The 21906-nt window shown below is 38.7% G+C and overlaps 1 protein-coding gene across 4 annotated transcripts in view; it reads left to right on the top strand.

Moving 5' to 3' along the window:
- The window catches only part of IFT57 (intraflagellar transport 57), a 91570-nt gene extending 73588 nt beyond the window's left edge, over window positions 1–17982 (top strand). Inside the window, exons 7-12 of one of the 4 annotated variants that reach the window (XR_002824395.1) lie at window positions 11697–11768; window positions 12514–12645; window positions 14026–14088; window positions 16530–16596; window positions 17298–17431; window positions 17595–17717. Coding sequence is in view for 2 of the 4 variants with exons in the window: in XM_004378158.2 (XP_004378215.1) it covers window positions 11697–11768; window positions 12514–12645; window positions 14026–14088; window positions 16530–16596; window positions 17595–17773 (513 nt within the window). In the remaining 2 variants the exon portion in view is untranslated. Of the gene's footprint in view, window positions 1–11696; window positions 11769–12513; window positions 12646–14025; window positions 14089–16529; window positions 17432–17594 lie in introns of all 4 variants that reach the window. The other 3 variants (XR_002824394.1, XM_004378158.2, XM_023732904.1) reach the window with 3 other exon arrangements.
- The last annotated feature ends 3924 nt before the right edge of the window (window positions 17983–21906 follow it).

Genomic DNA, 21906 nt, shown 5'->3' with positions numbered 1-21906 from the left:
CTCAGCTGCTCACCAAAAGGTCGGCAGTTTAAATCCACCAGCCTCTCCTTGGAAACCCTATGGGGCATTTTGCTCTGTCCTGTAGGGTTGCTGTGAGTCAGAACCAACTCAACGGCACCTAACAACAACAAAAACAACCGTCTATGCACACTGTCCTAGTTATCTCTACAAGAACATCTAGAAAGCAGGAAGTTCCCTGAGGAAACATATTTCCAGCAATCGTGATTATTCCCCCACCTCCTGCAACAAATGCACACACACAACATACGCACACATGTAAGTACTTGCCTCTGAAGTCGTATGTTTCTTCTTTGAACACGTAAGGAGAAAAACCATGCTTTCACACCACAGGGTATACCACAGAGGACTTCAAGCTGCTAGCAATGGAAGAAAAATGTCACATTTAAAACTTCAGGAAAGCCACATTCTAATTATCTCACAAACTCAATCTCATGAACAAGTGATTTAATTGAATGGACGATCTCTCTTTCTCTTTTTCATACACACGTGTGTGCACACACACACACAAATACAAATGTGGGCAGCGATGAAGCTGAAAATTCTGACAATGAGAACAAGAGATTGGAAAACCAGTTGCGCAGAGTAGTGAAAAGAGAATACAGATAATGTATTCTGAGGGAGGGGGGCTGCTCTCTGTGGAGGGAAATGTGCTGCTCATATCCTTGCAGAAAGCACAATAAAATGTAGACTTATCCCAGAAATGTTTTCTTCATTGAACTTAGACAGATGCCACTCCTTCTCTCAAGCTGCCTTCCCTGACTCTCTCACTTAATCTGATTTCCTGTCATCATATTCACTAGGGTTTCTGCCATTGACCGTGAATGGGGCTTTTAACCGTGTTACGGGAACGTCAGTATCCCAAATGGAAAACTCGAGGCTAGTCACTTTCGGGCGCAGCTCACACTTGCTGCAACTACAGTTATAACAGCTACAGCTAAGATTTTAATAAATAAATTTTATTTATAATTTTATAAATAAGTCTCTGTCCAGGTCCCCTTTCAAGCAAGGACTTGCTGCCCAGCCACAAGGGATGCAGTCAGCAGACAGCTTCGAGCAGTCCTGTGCTTCAGGCTCTTCCTAAATGACAGAGCGCTGCCTTGCCCTAGGTCCCATCCTTCCCAGGACAGCCCTCATCTGATGAGTGAGCATGTAAAGGCCTAGCACAATGACCTACGCAGGACGTTCTGCAGGCAGTGCTTGCCCCAGAGCTCCCTGCAGCAGCTGGCTGAGGCTTTGTCAGGCTTGCATCTGTCTCAGTCCACTGTCACCCTCTGTGCAGTCCTGCTTCCTCTTCCTGCCTTTCACAGGTGTTTATGCCAATAAACATCTTGTACCTCAAGCTTTCTCTCAGAGTATGCTACTGAACAGCACAACCCACCCCACACGTCCATTAGATTTTGGGCTTCTAAGAGGTTAGAAATGTTGTTACTTTTATAGCTACCTCGTTTTGTGTCATTACCCCTGCTCCCACCCAGCATCTAATATATAGGCTCTGAATAACTGTGTGTTGACTGTTTATTTGTACTGTAGAAACCACAAATGAGGATATAGTATAGTAGGACTTTGCTAATCAGAGTGGCCAATTATTCGGGTATCTTACAGTCCAAACTGTGATAATGCCTTGGTGTTTAGTTAACAGGTATTATTTCCAGGGAACAACCCTGAAGGGTTGTGATTAGTTGTAGCTGGCAGTTCTCCCAAGGTACAAATTTTGTACACATGGATGAGGTGTGTCAGAGGTGTCACTAGCTTCCAGACTTGCCACCAGTCTATTCACTGTCAGTACATACTAAAATGTACACAGTCATCAGTGTACAGGTGGATAAATTTTCACAGAGTAAATTCACCCATTACTGAACAAGCCACGAAGTCAAGAAATAGAACATTAGTAGCACCCTAGAAGCCCCAGCTTGTTCATCTCTCAGTCACTACCCCCTTGCCATGGTCACTGTTTATCCTGAGTTCCAACTCCATAGATCGTTTTTGAACTTCTGTGGAATCATACATCATAACGGTTTTGTGTCTTACTTCTTTTCACTCAACACAGTGTCTTTGAGATTCATCCATGGTTAGCATAGCTATAGTTTGTTCATTATCATTGCTAAATAGTATTACATTGTATGAATCTACCACAATTAATTTATTCTGTGCTGATGCATATGTGAGTTGTTTCCAGTTTGGGACTTACTGTAAATAATTCTGCTATGAACATTCTTGTAAATGTCTTTTGGTAAACATATGAACACAATTCTACTGAAATTTCTACTCCGAGTGGAATTGCTGGGTCATAGTGTATTTATATGTTCAACTTTAGTAGATCCTTACAAATAGTTTTTTTAAGTAAATGTACAAATGTATACTCCCTCCAGCAGCGTATGGATGCTCCTGTTATTCCACATCCTTATCAACATTCAGTGTTCTCACTCCTGACTTATCAACATGGTTAGGTTCCAAAGAACAGGCCGTTATGAGGAAATGGAGGATGACTACGTCATTACATAACTGCCAAACCACTGAGAAGCATGGCTGAGCCAAGTTGACACACAACTTTAACCATCACAGGCAGCGTTACTCTCGCCTCATACCTCAGCATTCATTACTGCCAGACTTACATTGTTAATGCACAAAATAGTTGGATAGTAGATTTTTTACTATTGTTATAAATGCAAAATGTCGAATAACAAGATAGTCGATAATTGAGGAGTAGATGTATTGTTTTAGTCTTTTTTATTTTAGTCATCATGGTGGATGTGTTGTAATACCTCATTGTGGTTTTGATTTGCATTTCCCTGATGACTAGTGATGTTGAGCACCTTTTCCTATGCTTATTAGGCCATTTGTATATCCTCATTTGTCTTTTGCTATTGGGTTACCTGTTTTTTCTTATTGATTTATAGAGAAGTTCTTTATATATTCTGGATATGAGCCCTTTGCCAGATATATGATTGCAGATACCTTTCCTTACTCTTTAGCTTGCATTTTCACTCCCTTATTGGTGTACTGTGATAGAGAGTAAATTAATTTTAATATACACCAAATTCTTTTTGGGAGGAGGAATGGCTAATACTTCTTATGTCTTGTTTGAGAAATCTTTGCCTACTCCAACATAATGAAGATATTCTCTTATTTTCTTCTTGAAACTTTATTGGTTTACCTTTTGCATTGAGACTTGTAATAAACCTAGCGTTGATTTTTGTGCATGGTGTAAAGTAGACATAAAGATTTATTTTTCACATGTACATGCAACTGATCCAGACAGTTTATTGAAAAGGTTATCCTTTCATGAGTGCACTGGTCTGTCATAAATCAAGGGAGCATGTCTGTGTGGGTCTGTGTCTGAACTCTGTTTATTACATGAGTCTATTGGTTGTTATATGATACTATTAAAAATAGTATTTTTTAGATTTTATTTTATTTATTTTTCCTGGTATATAGAAATACAAATCTTTATTTTTTCATATATCCAGCAGTCTTACTAAATTCACTTATTCTGACAGTAGGTCTGTATATACAATAATGTCATTTGTAAATAACATCAAGCTTATTTATTTCTTCACAAGCCTTATACCTTTTATTTCTTTATATTGTCAGTGGGGCTGGTTAAGAACTCTAGTTTTATACTGAATAGGTGTGGTATTGAGGGGAAGCTTTTGATATTTTAATTTCATCATTAAGTATGATGTTAGCTTTATGACTTTTAAAATACCCTTTAGTAGATTAAGGAAGTTCCCTTTTGTTCCTCCTTTACTGAGAGTTTTTATTATGAATGGATATTAATTTTTCAGATGATTTTTTTTTCATCTATTGAGATGATCAAATGTTCTTTTCTTCCTCCCTTGTTATTGTAGTGGGTTGTATTGATTGACTTTTGAGTGTTAAACCTACCTTGCCTTTGGAATAAATGCAACATGATCATGATGTGTTGTCCTTTTTATATATTACTGGGTTTGATTTGCTAATATTTTGTTTAGGATTTTTTTTATCTATGGTTACAAAAGATATTGGCCTACTTTTTTTTTTTTCCTTTTCTTTTCTAGTTGTCCTTGTCAGGTTTTGTTATGTTACTCAGGCCTCATAAAACAGGTTGACAATTGCTCCCTCTTTTTTCTGCTCTGGTAGTTTGTGTAAGGTTGTTGTTATTTCTTCCTTATGTGTTTGGAAAAATTCACCGATGAAGCCATCTGGGTGTGGAGATTTCTTTGTGAGAAGGTATTTAATTGCATATATTTATCCTGAAAATGTTTTAAATTTATTTTTTCATTGTACAATTAATATGTGGAGCCCTGGTGGTGCAGTGCTCGGCTGCTAACCATAAAGGTCAGCAGTTCGAATCCACCAGCTGCTCCTTGGAAACCCTGTGGGGCAGTTCTACTCTACATAAATACATTCTTGTAAAAAATCAAATATTATAAGTAAAGCTGGAGTCCTCCTTGACCATTATCCCCTTAAATTTTTTTAGTTCTGTTTTACTGCATTTCATCAGGGAAATGATACAAAATAGTAGTCATTTGGGCTCTACCATTGATTTACCTGTGTGACCTTGGGCAGTCTACTTAAAAGTAGCTAAGTCTCAGTTTCCTCATTTATGTAGGGTTTTTAAGAGAATCATATGTGATGATGTATGGATAGTGTTTAGCATAGTGCCAGACATATGTTAAACATTCCGTGACTGTTAATACTATAGTTATTGTTAACTAGATTTTAAAAGATGTCAGGGTGGATGTGACTGTCAGGGCACTACTCTATATGCAGTGAAGGAGCTAGGAAAGGTTTCTGAGTAGCCAAAGTAGATATCACAAAAATCTGTGTAGTAGAGTGCATGCATTTTATTTATAGGAGAGTCCCATAAATCCTTCTTTGTAACTTTTTTATACTTGCTTAATAGATAGTTCTAAAAAGGTTGGTTATCCAGATTGTTTGTCTGAAGCAAGTTAGAAGCTGCAAACTTCCTGTAGTGTCTGTGCTTTACCAAAACAACCAAGCTAAGCAACATTTTTTTAGGGTGCAAACTTTGAATTGGGAGTTGTTAGAATTCCTTATGCTTCTCTTTGAATTTGGGTGATAAAGTAAGATAAAAGTGGCAACTTGGTGTAATGGAAAATTTGTAAGTGAGAGAAAGGACGTTTAGTTTCCTATTCATTTTGTGTTTGGCAGTGTAAAAATCACACAACCTCAATTTTGTTACCTAATCTGTGAAATGGAGGTACAGGATTTCCTTCCCGTACATTAGAGTGGTCTTTAAAAACCCTATAGAAAGTGAAGTCAAAGTTGAGCCAAAGACTTAGTGAGACAAAATGGGATTGGGAGCCTTAAAATGGAGAGAAAGCCCTTGTAAATATTTTATTTTCACTAAAATAAAACTACAAAACACAGTGTTAAGATTTAATTGGTAATTATTCATAACAGAGAGAACTGGGGGGAAGGATAATGAGATTAGACAGAACAGACTAACATTTTGTGTTAGAAGACTATTTAAAACAAATCCCTACCTGATGACTATTCTTTTGGGCGACAGTATTTTCCACTTTACTCTATGTTGTTAGCATGTATTTGTGCTGATCATTAAATATTCTATGAGAATATGAAGTTAACAACTTAATATGCAATATATGATACATATATAATTATGAAGGACCCCTGGTGGCACAGTGGTTAAGCACCCAGCTGCTAACCAGAAGGTCAGCAGTTTGAACCCACCAGCCGCTCCTCGGAAGAAAGATTTAGCAGTCTGCTTCTGTAAAGATTACAGCCTTGGAAACCCTATGGGGCAGTTCTACTCTGTCCTGTTCGGTCACTATGAGTCAGAGTTGACTCAACGGCAATGGGTTATATAATTAAGAAGCCCAATCATAAAATGAACACCCACTAACCAAATTGAGACCTTTACAACATCTTTGAAGTTACCTACGTTCTCCTCTGCCCTTCCCACTCACAGGTAACCACTATCCTCGGGTTTGTGTGTTGTCATTCGTTTATTCTGTTCTTTAGTGTTTTCACATGTGTGTGTATCTCAGGTGTATCCTTGAGTTTTTCTTGGTTTCAGGCTTTATAATAATGGTATCATACTGCATTATTTTTAAGGGTGGAACGAATATTATAAAATTAGTTTAAACTGTCCTCTGTTGTTAAATATTTAGAGTTTTATTCTGTTTTTCTTTTACAAATAACTTGTACATTAATCTTTGTGTGTATTCCCAATTATTTATTTGAGAACAATTTCTAGGGGTGAAATTGCTGAGTTAAAGTGTAAAAACACTTTTAAAACTTGTTTTTAAATATATGCCAGAAAATGTGTCCATCTAGAAGATTTTAATAAAGCTTTCAGATTTGCCTTGTGGATGACTATAAATCATCACTATCTTTCTACTTTAATGAGCTATATAAGAATACACAAATATCCCAGTGGCTTACCAAAGTTAACAAGTTCAGAACCAAATTCCTCAGTATTTCTGACTCCCTGAAAATCTGTTTTTTTCCCTGTCACACTGTGGTATTACTTTCCTCTTACTTAGTTCCTTAGGCTAGAAACATTAAAGACACCTTGTCTCTACCTCCCCACCTCTGCCTCCCCCCTCCCCACCTCCACCTGAGTCCTACCCACCTCCTCCGCCTCAGCACTCCCGTTAGGCTTCAGGTCCTGCTAGCCCTGCCTCTGACCATGTTCCTTGAATCTGTCCCTTCCCTTCTTACAAACACTGCTCTGATTCAAACCCTGTTAGTCTGTCACGTGGACCATTGCACAGCCTCCCAGCTGCTTTCCTACCTGCCTTCAGTCTCTTACCTTTCTAATCAGTCTTTCACTTTGTTACTGTCTGAAAACACAGACTTAGCTTTAAAATAGAAACCAGAATCCTTGAAAGCTTCTCATTATCCACATGATAAAATCCACATTCCTCAGTGTTACAGTTGAAACCCTTGATCTAATTCCACCTACCTTTCTAGCCTGGTCTCCTCATGATCCATATCCTCCCCAGCCCATCTCCAGAACTTGGCATTTTATGCCCTGGACAGACAGCCTACCCTGTGTGTTTTCCTGTTTTTCCTAATGCTGCTCCCTCAGCCTGAAATACCCTTCCTCTCCTCTCCTTTCCAGCCTGTCAACATGCTACTCGTGCTTAAAGTTCCACAGAAATGCCAGCTCCTCCATGGAGTTTTACATCAGTGTAAGTTATTGTAGTTTTCACATATATGAGTCAGGCTTAGTTGCTTCTCTCAAAGAGAGAAATATTTTGAATGTCAATACATAAAAAAATATGTTCATAGTAGTACTGGGTGGTAGAAAGCTGAACACAAACTATTTTAAACATATCAATCACAATCAGTCAGTAAACAAATAACTAAATAAATGTGTGTGTGTGGTGTGTGTATATATATGTGTGTGTGTGAAAGAGAGGGAAGACATTTAAATACCTGTGATGGTTAAGATTGTATGTCAACTTGGCTAGGCCATTATTCTCAGTGTTTTAGCAGTTACATAGTGTTGTGATCACTTCCCCATTGAAATTTAATATGTGATCACCCCCATGATGGAATCTGCTGTGTGGTACTGGCGGAGGCGGGGCCTGTGACAGCTCTCCACCCACTCATTTTCATCTCTCTGCCTTCCGCCGGTTACTTTCTGCCTGCTCACCTTGCCAAGGTTTTTGGCTTGTTACAGAGTCAGCAGCTGCCTCTTGTTGTCTCACCTCCGGTTCTTGGGACTTGCGCTAACAGCTTACCTGTTGATCTTGGAATTCGTCGATCTTCTCAACCTGACAGCAAGAGGCCAGTTCCCCAACTTGCTGATCTTGGGTTCACCAGCCCCTGCAGCTACGTGAATCTGGAGAAACCTTGCGGTCTTGTTTGCTGATCTTGGAATTCGTTGACCTTCACAGCATGTGAGTGGAAGCCCCTCTCCGGCCTGCCAACCTTGGTTTCACCAGCTTTTGCAGCTCCGTGAATTGGGAGAGGCCTCTACCCTGATCCATGGACTTGGGACATTTTAACCTCTACAACTGCGTGAGCTGTTTCCTTGATATAAATCTCTGTGTATATATATTTATATGCTTTACTGGTTTTACTTCTCTAGAGAACCCAGCCTAAGACATTTGGTACCGAGAGTGAGGTGCTGCTCAAATTACCTAAAATGTGGAAGTGGTTTTGAAACTGTGAACGGATAGAGCAGTGGCAGCAGCAGAGGACCAGCAGCAGCAGAGAACCTGCAATAGCAGAGAAGCGGTAATGGCAGAGAACCTGCAGTGGCAGAGGAGCGGCAGTGGCAGAGAACCAACAGCAGCAGAACCAGGAGACAGTGCAAGACAATGCTGGAGCCATCCCACGGAGTCAGAGAGCTGAGTGCCTGTGCGCAGGAGGCTTCCTGGCAGAGTGGGGTGCCTCCAGGTACTTATCAGTGGAGCTAGGCTTGCTGACCTACGGAGCAAGAGAGCCGAGTGCCTGTGTGCACAAGGCTGTCTGGTGGAGTGGGGTACCTCCGGGCACTTATTGGTGGAGCTACCGAGTTTTGGAATACTTGCCCCAGCAAGGTGTGAGGCCCGAGGGCCAAGAGGCCATAGGAAACAGAAGCAGAAGCTGAAGAGACAAGGGACACAAGAAACTGAGCTGCCTCAGTCTCAAAAGGTATGGCCATGACCTCTGGGGTTTCTAAGGGTGGAGCCATGGCCTCTGGTGTTTCTAAGGGTGGAGTTGCCACTCGGACTAGGAGAATGGTGCGCCTAAACCCAAAGGAGCAGAGTTGCTGTCCGTCCCAGTGGGCCTGGAAGGCTGAGCTAAAGCCCGGGGCCAGGGGGCCTCCACTCAGAATCCAGAGACTGTGGCCAATACCTAGAGTCTGGAGGGCAGGGCCATTGTGGAAATTGTCTCAGAGGACAGAAGATTATTTTCAAAGGCTTGAGGGCTAATGTAATGTGTTCTGCTGACTTGCTTGGTGCCTGTTATCCCTTCTTTCCTTCCAGTTTCTCCCATTTGTAATGGAAATGTCTAGCTTATGCCTGTTCTGCCATTGTACCTTTGGAAGCAGATAACTTGTATTCTAGATTTCACAGATGAAGAGGAATTTTTGGATTTCGGACTTAGAGTTAAGACTTTTGCTATGATATAATGGGATGAATATGTTTTGCATGTTGTGAGGATATGATTTTGGGAGGGGCAAAGGGTGGAATGTCATGGATTGAATTATGTCCCCCAAAAAATGTGTGTATCAGTTTGGCTGGACCATGATTCCCAGTATTGTGTGATTTTCCTATATGCTGTAAATCCTGCCTCTATGATGTTAACAAGGGACGATGGGCAGCAGTTGTGTTAGTGAGGCAGGACTCAGTCTACAAGATTGAATTGTGTCCTGAAGCAATCTCTTGAGATATAAAAGATAGAAGTGAGCAGAGAGACGAGGGGGACCTCATACCACCAAGAAAGCAGTGCCAGGAGCAGAGCACATCCTTTGGACCTGAGGTCCCTGCATGGAGACGCTCCTAGTCGGGGGGAACACTGATGAGAAGAAGGCCAACAGAGAGAGAAAGCCTTCCCCTGGAGCTGATGCTCTAAATTTGGACTTTTAGCTTACTTTACTGTAAAGAAATAAATTTCTCTTTGTTAAAGCCATCCACTTGTGGTATTTCTGTTGTAGCAGCACTGGATGGCTAAGACAATTAAGCCTGGTGTTTAGTAAGCCTGCTGAAATTCTTTTTGGAAGTAGGCAGGATTAACCCATTGCCGTGGAGTTGATTTTGACTCCCAACCACCCTGTGGGACAGAGTAGAACTGCCCCATAGGGTTTCCAAGGAGCAACTGGTGGATTCAAACTGCCGACATTTTGGTTAGCAGTCGAGCTCTTAACCACTGTGCCATCAGGCAGGCTTAGTACTTTAAAAAAAGATGATGATAATACTTGTTCAGTTCATTTTCTTTCATAAAGGTGCTTACTTGGGCTTAAACAGGTTTCTGTTTTGAGGCTTAGCCATATTTGGTCCAGTGGCAAAGGCCAGCCAGTTGCTCTTCCTCCCTGCTGCAGTGCAACTGGCTGCGCTGGAGGGGCCTCGTTCCCTTCCCAAATCTGTCTAATCGTAGCCACCACACTTCATGGGTGGTGAATAGTCCCATCAACTGTAAAATGAAAACTTTGCACTACATGGTTGTTAAATGGATGAGTAAATGATCTCTAAGGCCCTTTCCAGCTCTCATATTCTGCGATATATTTTGCTCATGAGAAAAAAATGCATAAGGAATAAAAGAACGTGCTCATTTGTCCTCTGCTCCAGCACCATCATTGATATCTAGTAGCCTGTTGCCTCTTTTATTAACTCTGAACTGCCAGAATGTATGCGAATGAATACATTTGACTTCTGATCCTGGTGTACCGCAGACCATGTGGCCTTGGTTATATTTCTTTCTATCTCTGGGCTTCTATGTTAGCTTATCTGGAAATAGTAGGGGCGGGACTAGATACTCTTAGAGATTCTTTGCAGTTTTAATATAATTGTATAATTGATGTGTTTGAAGTACCCAATGATTTTTTTTTTTAACCTATAGTCACTAGTCCCTGTTTCAAAGTTAAGAAATAGGCTGAACCCCGAGAGTAAGGCCCCCGGACACCCTTTTAACTCAGTACTGAAGTCACTCCTGAGATTCACCCTTCAGCCAAAGATTAGACAGGCCCATAAAACAAAATGAGACTAAATGGGCACACCATCCCAGGGGTAAGGACGTGAAGGCAGGAGGGGACAGGAAAGCTGGTAATAGGGAACCCAAGGTCGAGAAAGGGGAGAGTGCTGACATGTCATGGGCTTGGCAACCAATGTCATAAAGCTATATGTTTATTAATTGTTTAATGAGAAACTAATTTGCTCTGTAAACCTTCATCTAAAGTACAGTTAAAAAAAAAAAAGAAATAGGTTGAACTGGACTATTCATAAAAGTCTTTTTTCTTCACAAAATAGTGTAGATAGCAAAGTGAACCATCAGGGTGTGCAAACGATACGTGTGATCGAGGAGTAGCCTGGTTGCAACACTGACTCAAACTTAACATCGTTTTCCTCCTATGGTGGGTTTTTCTCAAGTCTTATAAAATTGTTGCCTGTAGCAATGCAAACTAAAATATTTTGAAGATATCTTCCAGGAATTTAAAAAGTTGGTATAGATTTCAAATGTGCACACTAATTCAAATAAGTCTAGTAGAAGTTCACAATACCTCAAAATGTATGAATTCTAATAATGGTTATAGACTTCCTTTATTAAGAAAGAGGCTCAAAAACCTTACTGAAGAAGAGAGCCCCATTTTAATTTCCAAGGAACAAAATAATCTTTGATATGTATTTGAGTCCAGAGTTGCTTCTGTTACTGTTTAGACAAGTATTTCTTTTCTAGTAATTAGAATTTTTTTTATTTTAATGGTTAGTCATAAATATTAACCACCAGCAGTGCAGGAATAATTTATATTCAAATTGTCAGACATCATTCTGTGAACACATAAAATAATTTACATTTATTTAGAACCTTTTATCGTAAAGTGCTCTACACATGCTTCTTGATAATCTGATTGCAAGCTATATATAGTAATCTCCCACCTGAAATAGGGCAGCAACAGAAGTAATTAAAATAAAGGACACAATTCTATAGCAGGTAGAGGAAAGAAGGAAGTATACTATTTTTTTTACTTTTTTCCTGTGTGTTTATTCCTGTAGGATTGGAGAGTCCACGTTGACCAAATGCACCAGCACAAAAGTGGAATTGAATCTGCTCTAAAGGAGACCAAGGTATGTGAATTACTTTAGAGGAATCAATATACGTTTACTCATCTATGGTGAACCTGTTACGGGAGAACATGAAAGAAAAAAGGAGATACAAAGACACAATACTCGCTTTGAGGACCTTACTAACTGAATGTATCATACTACTATTTCAACAGCCCTAACTAACATTTAAACCAACTAAAGAAAGCCAACTTGATATAAAGGAAATATTTCTTACTCTTTCCTCTCTGAATTCCAAGGATGATAGAGCACCAGGCCAGCAATGCCTGGAGCCTACAGCTTTCCAAAACCACTATCCTGTCAGAAACAGGTACTGTTAGAGGACACCACAAAGAAGCAGAGCTGGAGTGAGGGGCCATGGATCCCAGGTTAGAGGTAGAGGTCTAGGCTTCTGCTTCCAGCTGGCATCTTTGAATTGTGCTGCAGGAAGGTCCTGTTTTTCCCTTACCTACTTTGATGGTGAACAATCAAAAAAACCAGATTCTTCTCAGATGCATTTTAGATATGCATAAGGACAAATGAATTGACTAACACTGCCAGATGCTTTTTTATTTGAATATTCACAAAGTCTGAAATATTTCTCATTACAGATATTTTTTGCCTTTGAAAATTTCAAATTACCTACTTTTTCACATGTGATTGAGCATTTATGGGAGGAATTGGAGGAGATTTAAACCATTTTTAAGTATATTTTTGAAAAATGTTTTTGTGTATTCTTTTATCTACTAAAATCCCATGGAATTTTTAGGGATTTTTGGACAAACTCCACAATGAAATTAGCAGAACTCTGGAAAAAATTGGCAGCCGAGAGAAGTACATCAACAATCAACTTGAGCACTTGGTTCAAGAATATCGTGCAGCTCAAGCCCAGCTGAGTGAGGTAATTTAAGAATGATCTCCAGGGATTTATTCTAATTTGTAATAACCCCAATCCCTAGATTTGACATAGCACCTTATATTTGAGAACCATGAAATGATCAAACAGCAACACATTGTCTGCCCACTGTAGGAAGCTAGGTGGGGCAATAGAACTTGCCATCTCCAATTACATATAATAGAAGTTATCTCTCAGAAGCCTTTTTTAAAAGCATTTCATAAAAACGTAAGTGAATGAAGGCCTATATTGTTGGTGAACATGGCTTAGAACAGTAACAGTGTCAGGTTACCTGGTTTTGTTTCCAGCTCTCCTGCTAATTCACTGTATGAGGACGAAGAGGGAGAGTGTGCAGTTACATGTGGCAGAGGGAAAAGCCAGTCCCGCAGTATGGCTCACAGCCACATAAGAAAGAGTAAGAAAGCAAGACTTGTTCAGAGACAAGCATTTTAATTAATTAAATGAGAAAACAAATGTAATCCTTCCAAAGTTTTACAATTTTAATCATTCCCCACCCACCCCGCCCAACATAAAGCCTAAAATCAGCATTTGAAAGCAGCAGTTACTGGTGCTAGCAGTAAGGATCTGAAGGCTTTCCTCTGGGTTTAAGCCCCTGATTCTGAGGTTGAGGCAGGCTGGTGAGAACACTCACAAACATCAGTTGAAGACATGTTCTTTCTTCCAGCAGAGAGGTGAGGAGAAGAGGGAAAAAATGGAAATATATTTGAGATGCTTTTGTACTTTCAGAAGGCCTCAGTTAAAGACCAAATAGAAAGTAGTCTTTACTTTTTTTAGGATGTTATTTATTTAATTAATTATTCCCTTATACACACATCTATTCATGGATATATTTACTTTAAAAATGCTGTAAAATTCTCCAATTAAAGTTACCATGTATCTGTCAAGCATTACTATTAAATAATTGATTGTTAGATTAGTTCCCAAGAATATAGGATTCCAGTTGGCTGTACTGTCATAATGTTTGTTAATCTTGATTAATTGCTGAGCCTGGTGCTCTGTTTTGATTGATTTTTAGGACTGGTTTTCTCTGCATAGTATTCAAATTACATTGACCTAGAGCTGCTCTCCTGAACTGTTTTGGAATGACTGAGGATGGTTTTTATTGTAAACTATGCCTGTTGGAGGTACACAGTATGTGAAGGCTAAGGCAGTTCCACATTTTATAGTGCTTTAGTTAAGTACACAGTGCCTATGAGGGACAGAAAATAGCTCCAGCTAAATGTCACTTTCGTAAATGTATTCACAAACAAGGAAGGGGTTGTCATAAAATAATATACAGAAATTGTAGACACAAAGATGTCATCTTTAAGTAATCTTCTGCTTCTATTTTGAATTTGTCATTAAACAAAATGTGTTCCCCCTCAGGCAAGGGAGCGATACCAGCAGGGGAACGGTGGAGTGACTGAAAGGACCAGGCTCCTGTCTGAGGTACACACTGTGCTCTCTCTGTACTTAACCCCATCAGTTGGGCCCAGAGACCCTTACATCTGTGGGTTGTTTACTTCAGTAATTGCTTCCTGTGTGCCTTAAAATATTTTCCTTAGGAGAAAAATCCTGATTTTCTTATCAGTGAATCAGTTACGTATTTATACACTACCTATTTCCATAAAATGTTTGAAGTTGTTGTATTACTTATATTCAACATAAAACCTATTCATAATATTAACAAATTTCCAGCCTTCCTTAATCTTGATTTTTTTATATAGTAATTACAATTAATATATACATGTGTAAGTAAAGCACTGTCTTAGGAGTCTATAACAAATTTTAATGATAGTGTGCATGGTATAAGATTTGTTTCTAGTAATTTCTGTTGCTAGCTTATGTGATCAAGGTATTGTTCTGTCCACAAATTGGGAATGACTTATAACCCCTTCCTTCTGAGAAATTTCTAGAATAATGGCACATATTGTTACATTTGTTTTCATGATCTTGCAAGAGAGGTAAGGACTGATATATATTTCCATTTTCACTAAGCAGCTGAGGGGGAGAACCTTGCAACAAGGTCAGTAGCCAATTTGAGACTGAAACTCAAGGTTATCTTTACTTATGACCCAGTATAATTGTCACAAACTTTACTAGAATAGAATTAAGCTTATTTTATAGAGATTATATGAGGAATAAATAGTTATTTTAAAATACTTAAAACATTAGAAATATTTAGAATCTAATCCTGTGGTGCTCCTAGGCAAATAAAACATTATGTGCAAGTAAAGTGCTGACTTATGTTAGGTAAATTAACACTTAAGGGAGTCCAGGGAACTATTTTGTTCTTTTAAAGTAGGTAGTTATCCCTAGTTGTAAAGTTTCACGTGCCGGAAAAAAGTTAATTTGCTTTACTTAGACAAGCACTTTATTCCCAGGGAAGATTTCACTCACCAGTATGATAAAAATAAAACCTAAGTTACAATAATTATGGCTTAGTTTTAGATCATTATCAAAAGTTGCAGTTTTTAAAGATTGTAGTTTTCATCCATATTAAATGCTAATTTTGAATTTTGCTAATAATAGAGGCTAATAATAGAGTACTTACTGATGAAGATCGAAGACTACACCTTCAGTATGGATTACATCTCAACATAAAGACAACAAAAACCCTCACAACTGGACCAGTAAGCAACATCATGATAGATGGAGAAAAGACTAAAGTTGTCAAGGATTTCACTTTACTTGGATCCACAGTCAACCCTCATGGAAGCAGCAGTCAAGAAATCAAACAATGCATTGTATAGGGCAAATCTGCTGCAAAAGACCTCTTTAAAGTGTTAAAAAGCAAAGATGTCGCTTTGAGGACTAAGTTTCACCTGACAGAAACCATGGTATTTTCAGTCGCCTTTTATGCATGTGAAAGCTGGACAATGAGTAAGGAAGACCCAAGAAGAATTTGATGCCTTTGAATTATGGTGCTGGTGAAGAATGTTGAATTGCCAGAAGAACTGCTAGAAGAATGAACAAATCTTATCTTGGAAGAAGTACAGCCCGAATGCTCCTTAGAAGCAAGGATGGTGAGATTTCATCTCACATACTTCGGACATGTTATCAGGAGGGAGCAGTCCCTGGAGAAGGACATCATGCTTGGTAAAGTAGAGGGCCAGCAAAAAAGAGGAAGATCCTCAACAAGATGGATTGATACAATGGGCTCAAAGATAGCAATGATTGTGAGGATGGCACAGGACTGGGCAGTGTTTTGTTCTGTTGTACATACGGTTGCTATGAGTCGGAACCAACTCAATGGCACCTAACAACAACAACATAGTGGTATAATCTCTATGTAGAGTATGGATAAGAACCAATATAACAGCATTGTATGCTTTTTGGAGTTCACGGTTTGAATTGAGCAGTAGAACATTTTTATGTATTGCCATATGGTATAAGCATTTTTTTAGTGTCCTGTAGAGGGAAAGGTGACATATTCTCTTATAAAACTATAATATTAAGAAAGATACTAGTGAACCTTTAGAAACCCAAAATCTCTTTAGGATGTGTATACTCTTTTAATTAATAACTGAATCTTAGAGAATGGGATGGTAGATTCTGTGAGATAATTGGAAGGCTTAATTGGAAGGCTTAAGTGCCTAGTGCTAAAACAACAACTTTAATCATTTTTAAACTGTCATGTTACAACCTCAGAAAACCAACAAGAAAGCAATTTGGTGAAGTTTAACATGAGGAGCATTCTCAGAAGATGAAAAGCTTTGGATATATGCATGCTTTATCTCATTATTCAAATTATGTGAAGAATATCCCTAATGTCCTCATACCCCTTTATATGTGTTTAATATCTAAATTAATTTTTCTGAATATATTATTCAGAATTTTTGAAAGTTAGGATTCAATGCTTATGAAAACTTTGTTTTTTTCGAGGAAAGGTTACAGAAGAATTAGAAAAGGTAAAACAAGAAATGGAAGAGAAAGGCAGCAGCATGACCGATGGTGGTGAGTGCACTCATTTAAGGAGAAGAAGTGAGCAAGAGAAGAGTAACTGTTTACAAAAGTCTGTTGGATAAAGTAGCATTAATAAGTAGGGAGTTCGCTTTTTTAAATGAGCTATTTGTTTGAGGTGAGGTACTTGGTGCAGAAATGATGTCCTATAATCAGTATACTGTTTTCCTTAAAAAGCAACTGGGAGTGAGAAGCATAGTTTTTTGTTTTTTGTTTTTTAACTATCATTTGGGGTTTTTTGTTTCAAATTTTATTGATTCAGAGACAGAATGGTAAATATTTAAAGATACACTTTATTGTGCCAATTTAAAAAATAGTGTTTTATTTTGTTTTTGTGAAATGAGCTTTATTTTTCCATTTTCTGTACAAGAGGTCACTAAGTATACGCCCAAATGGCACTGAGGCAGTGATGTCATGACCTGACAAGGCAGGGTCAGGTAGAGAAGAATTAATAATCCTCCTGTCATCATCCTCCATCCTGAGCTGATTACTGTGACATGGCCCGGTGGTAATTCTCTAAGACTGTTCTATGCCCTACAAAGATTTTTACAGTTCTAATGGTATATATTAAGTGATCATTCAAAGGGGGTGTATAGGGGTTTTTTGGCAACATTTTTTTGAATGAGCCCATTATCTAGATATCAAAGGTAATTCTCCCTCCCCCTTTTCGCCCTTTGTATCCCCTTTTCCTACAGACAAATATGCTAGCCCGTAAAATCATATTGAAGACATCTTTAAACACCCTTTAGCAACTCTTCCCCTAGAAAAGGAAGAAAGTTCAGCCTCCATACATCAAATGCTGCATCAGTTCCCATCCTACAAATCTCAGGTGTTTAAAATGCCACAGCAAAACTCTGTGAATGTCAGAAGTTGTTGGCTGTGTTTTTAACCCTATTTTTGGCTTAGGACTAAGTGAGGAAAATGCCATACAATTCTGTAATGACTGATACCCCAAAAGAACATTTTTATTCCATGCGGTTTTCATTCTGCAGCGCCTTTGGTGAAGATTAAACAGAGCTTAACAAAACTGAAGCAAGAGACTGTTCAGATGGATATTAGAATCGGCGTTGTGGAACACACATTACTGCAGTCAAAACTGAAGGAGAAGTCCAACATGACGAGAGACATGCATGCTACAGTTATTCCAGAACCTACAATAGGTTCTTATTAAAACATATTGTTTTCCATGCTTCTGATTCGTTGGTTTTTTATATCCACTTATATTTAATGTTGCATAGTTTTCAAAACACAATTGTATACCTTTTAAAATATGTTCAATGGATATTTTTTAATATACACACATATTGTTTCATGGTGATTATGGATGGTTAAAGCCTTTAAATTGAATACAGTGTTTAATGAAGTAATTAAAAATTTTCACTAGAAGAAGCTTACTAATCATTACATATGTTAAAGCTCCCACCTGGTGACTCACTTTTCTTACTGTTCTGGCAAAAGCCAGCGTATATGACCCATGCTTTCTGGAGATGGTGATGTTGCTGTCCCCAGGTAAACCTTTGACACAAGCCTGGCCCTTTGCTTTGGTCCACAGGTGCAGTGACCCACATTCTTCTCCTCCCAAATGAGCCCAAGCCACCCTTGCCTCAGCTTTAGGGTCACCTGAAATAATGTTAAACAAAAGTGTCAGGAAAGACTCAGTGTTCTTATTTACATTCGAAGTTTTTTATTTATCATGAGTATTTCATGGCTAAAATGATTCTATAGGGTATGTGTCTTCTAGAATCTAAAGCCACCTAATGAGTAAATAAATGTTTCAGTCATGTTTGATTCTGCTCCTAGAGTGAGGGAAAAATGAGTATGTACATGTCTCAGTTTTCCCTTTTTCTGTGGCACCAGCTGTACAAAGGAACCATTTTATAGGTGAGGGAAAGATGAGATATCTTTTTTTTGGGGGGGGCGGGGAGTTTCTATGACAGTTTACAGAACAAACTAGTTCCTCATTAAACAGTACACATATGGTTTTATGACATTGGTTAACAACCCCACGACATGTCAACACTCCCTTCTCAACCTTGGGTTCCCTATTACCAGCTTTCCTGTCCCCTCCTGCCTTCTAGTCCTTGCCCCTGGACTGTTGTGCTCCATTAGTCTCGTTTTGTTTTATGGGGCTGTCTAATCTTTGGCTGAACAGTGAACCTCGGGAGTGACTTCATTACTCAGCCGAAAGGCTGTTCGGGGGCCATACTCGGGGTTTTTCCAGTCTCTGTCAGGCCAGTAAGTCTGGTCTTTTTTTGTGAGATAGAATTTTGTTCTACATTTTTCTCCAGCTCTGTCCAGGACCCTCTGTTGTAATCCCTGTCAGAGCAGTCAGTGGTGGTAGCCAGGCACCATCTAGCTGTACTGGACTCAGTCTGGTGGAGGCCATGGTAGTTGTGGTCTATTAGTCCTTTTGACTGATCTTACCGTTGTATCTTTCTTTCTTCATTCTCCATTGCTCCCAAGGGGTGAGACCAGTGGAGTGTCTTAGATGGCTGCTTACAGGCTTTTAAGACCCGAAATGCTACTCACCAAAGTAGAATGTAGAACATTTTCTTTGTAAAGTATGTTATGCCAGTTGAGCTAGATGTTCCCCAAGACCATGGTCCCCACAGCCCTCTGCCCAGCAGTTCGGTCCCATGATGAGAAATCTTGTGCAGATCAGCCTCCCACTACTGATGATCTTCACTTACATATCTCACTCTCTCAACTGGGCTTTTCTGCATTGATGAATTAAATAATATTAGAGTGACCAGACTCAGTACTAGGGAAACCGGGCAAGGGATCACAGACCAGGAGATAGATCCCATTTATTTTAAAAAAAAAAGTTAGTGGCAAAATTTTGATAAGAACACTTTAGGTAAATGTCCACTGTGTAGAAAACTATAAAAGTAAATCAATATTTAAAAAAAAAAAACTATAGGTATAGCACAACAAAAGTAATAAATTCCCTTTATCATATTTTTACCTAATACTTTTCTACCCTGAATTTTTTTTCTTATATCCCACATACATCTCTGTTTCTCTTACATACACACACACAGACGCACACACCTTCCCCTCAAATGCTCTCTAAGTTTAGATAAGAGAAAATCAGTGTGTATAAAGTATTACTCAACGGAGTAGCAATCAATACAATGACAAATAAGCCAGTTTAGTTAGTTTGTACTTCAAGAGGAAGAGAAAAGGAAAAAAATGAGATAATTGGCAGTTTGACTGCATCTGAAATTTTTCTCTTCCTTTATGGTCATTGGGAGGACTCTAGTAGAAAGAGTGAAAGCTAACCTTCCCACAAGCTAGTGTTGATTCGCTGAGAACTTATTTGCATAGGTATTATCATGGCTGAGCCGTTTTCTGTTGAATTCTTCAATGCAGAGAACTCTTCAAAATAAACCAGAGCTCTCCACAAAACATTCTTTTGCTCAGAAGCAGAGTACAGTCTTCCAATGACTAATATGACCAGCCTAATTTTGTTTCCTTCTCTGAAATAATCCAGTTTACTCAGGTTGGGCTGGGTATCCCTCCTCTCTGTTCTGGTAGAACACTGTACATTCCTGTAATATGGAACTTATTATACTTCATGATAATTGTTATTTTGTTCCTCTGTCTTCCCTAATTGAACTGCTGTGGAATTTTCATATTCCTAGCCCAGCGTCTAGCACAGTAAAATTGTCCAATAAAATTTCTGAATTAGTAAGTGGATTGATAGATGACTGGCATTACGCAGTTCTGGGGTATCTTCTAGCTCCTGTTCTACAACATGAGGAATTTAAAGACTTCAAGCCTGTGAGCTTTGGCACAGTTTCAAGATGGTAATTAAAACTTATGGTCTTTTCTATGGTTTTGGATTGAAATTGAAGGCATCAGTATGAACTCGTGTTTTATATATGTATAGGTTGATATAAATATAGAAATGGAAATATACTAACATTTATAAATGTAGAAATAAATAAATGCACACACATACATGTATATTTCCTAGCTCTGTCTTTTGAAAGGGCCTGGAGGCAGTGACAGCCTAGTAGCAGTGAGAGTAACTAGCACCCGGATCTTGTTTTCTAAATACTATTCACTACAAAGAGAAATCAGACTTCTTAGGAAATGGCTGATCCCCAGACTGTGGCAGAGAAAGTACAAGACAAGCCTGAAACATCTTGCTCTGCCAGAAAGTAGGGACGTACTCAAAGAATGATGGGGAAATATGTTTAAAGGACACAGCCAGATTTAGAGAGGAGCCCACTGGCCAACCTGGGACAATTTGAGCATAAAATAAATAAATATAGTAACAAATTATAACCATAGAATAAAATAAGAAATCATGAACCCATACAGATATAAGTAATAAATGAATAAATAAATGGTAAGAGAGAAAATTCTTCCTTACAGTAGAATGATAGCTAATATGAAACGAATGCTAGATTTAGAAAACCACTATCTGGCAGCTGCCATAGTATAATTGTTTCAGTCAAGAATCATCAATGGATGCTACAACTAGTAGGTGAAAGTTTGATAAGAAGCAGGGTAGTATTTATATGGTCTCAAAATATGTAAGATAACTCCCACAAAGAGAAAAACTGTAACCATGCAATAGAGAAAACTGGCAGACACCGCCTTAACTAAGTGATCAGTTAGCATCACCATTAGTGGCACAAATCAACATCATGTGCCTCGTGCTGTAATGCACTGAAAAGGACACACACTCATGTGGGTCCTGCTGGAAATGTGTAACCTGAATCTAATCATGAGGAAACATCAGACAAATCCAAATTGAGGGACATTGTGAAAAATGAATGGTCTATATTCTTAAAAAATGATAAGATCATGAAAGCAAGAAAACTGAAGAACTGTTAGAGATTAAAGGAGACTAAAGAAACATGACAACTAAATGCAACAAGGGATCCTAGATTAGACCCTGGACAAGGAAATAAAACTTTTTTTTTTTTAGCTATAAAGGACATATTGAGACAACTGGCAAAATTTTAATAATGTCTGTAGACTGAGTAATAGAATTAAATCTGGTAATTTCTTGATTTTAATATTTGTACTATGCTCATGTAAGAGAATATCAGCTATACACATGAAACTTTTTAGGCATAAAGGGGCTTCATATCAGCAACGGGAAACCCTGGTGGCGTAGTGATTAAGAGCTACGGCTGCTAACCAGAAGATCAGCACTTCAAATCCACCAGCTGCTCCTCGGAAACTTTATGGGGCAGTTCTACTCTGTCCTATAGGGTCGCTATGAGTCGGAATCTACTTGACAGCAACGGTTTGATTTTTTTTTTTTTTTTTGGTGTATCAGCAACT

The sequence above is a fragment of the Trichechus manatus genome, unplaced genomic scaffold (genome assembly GCF_000243295.1).
Source record: "Trichechus manatus latirostris isolate Lorelei unplaced genomic scaffold, TriManLat1.0 scaffold00055, whole genome shotgun sequence".
Lineage (NCBI taxonomy): Eukaryota > Metazoa > Chordata > Mammalia > Sirenia > Trichechidae > Trichechus > Trichechus manatus.
This window is presented reverse-complemented; position numbering and strand designations above follow the sequence as displayed.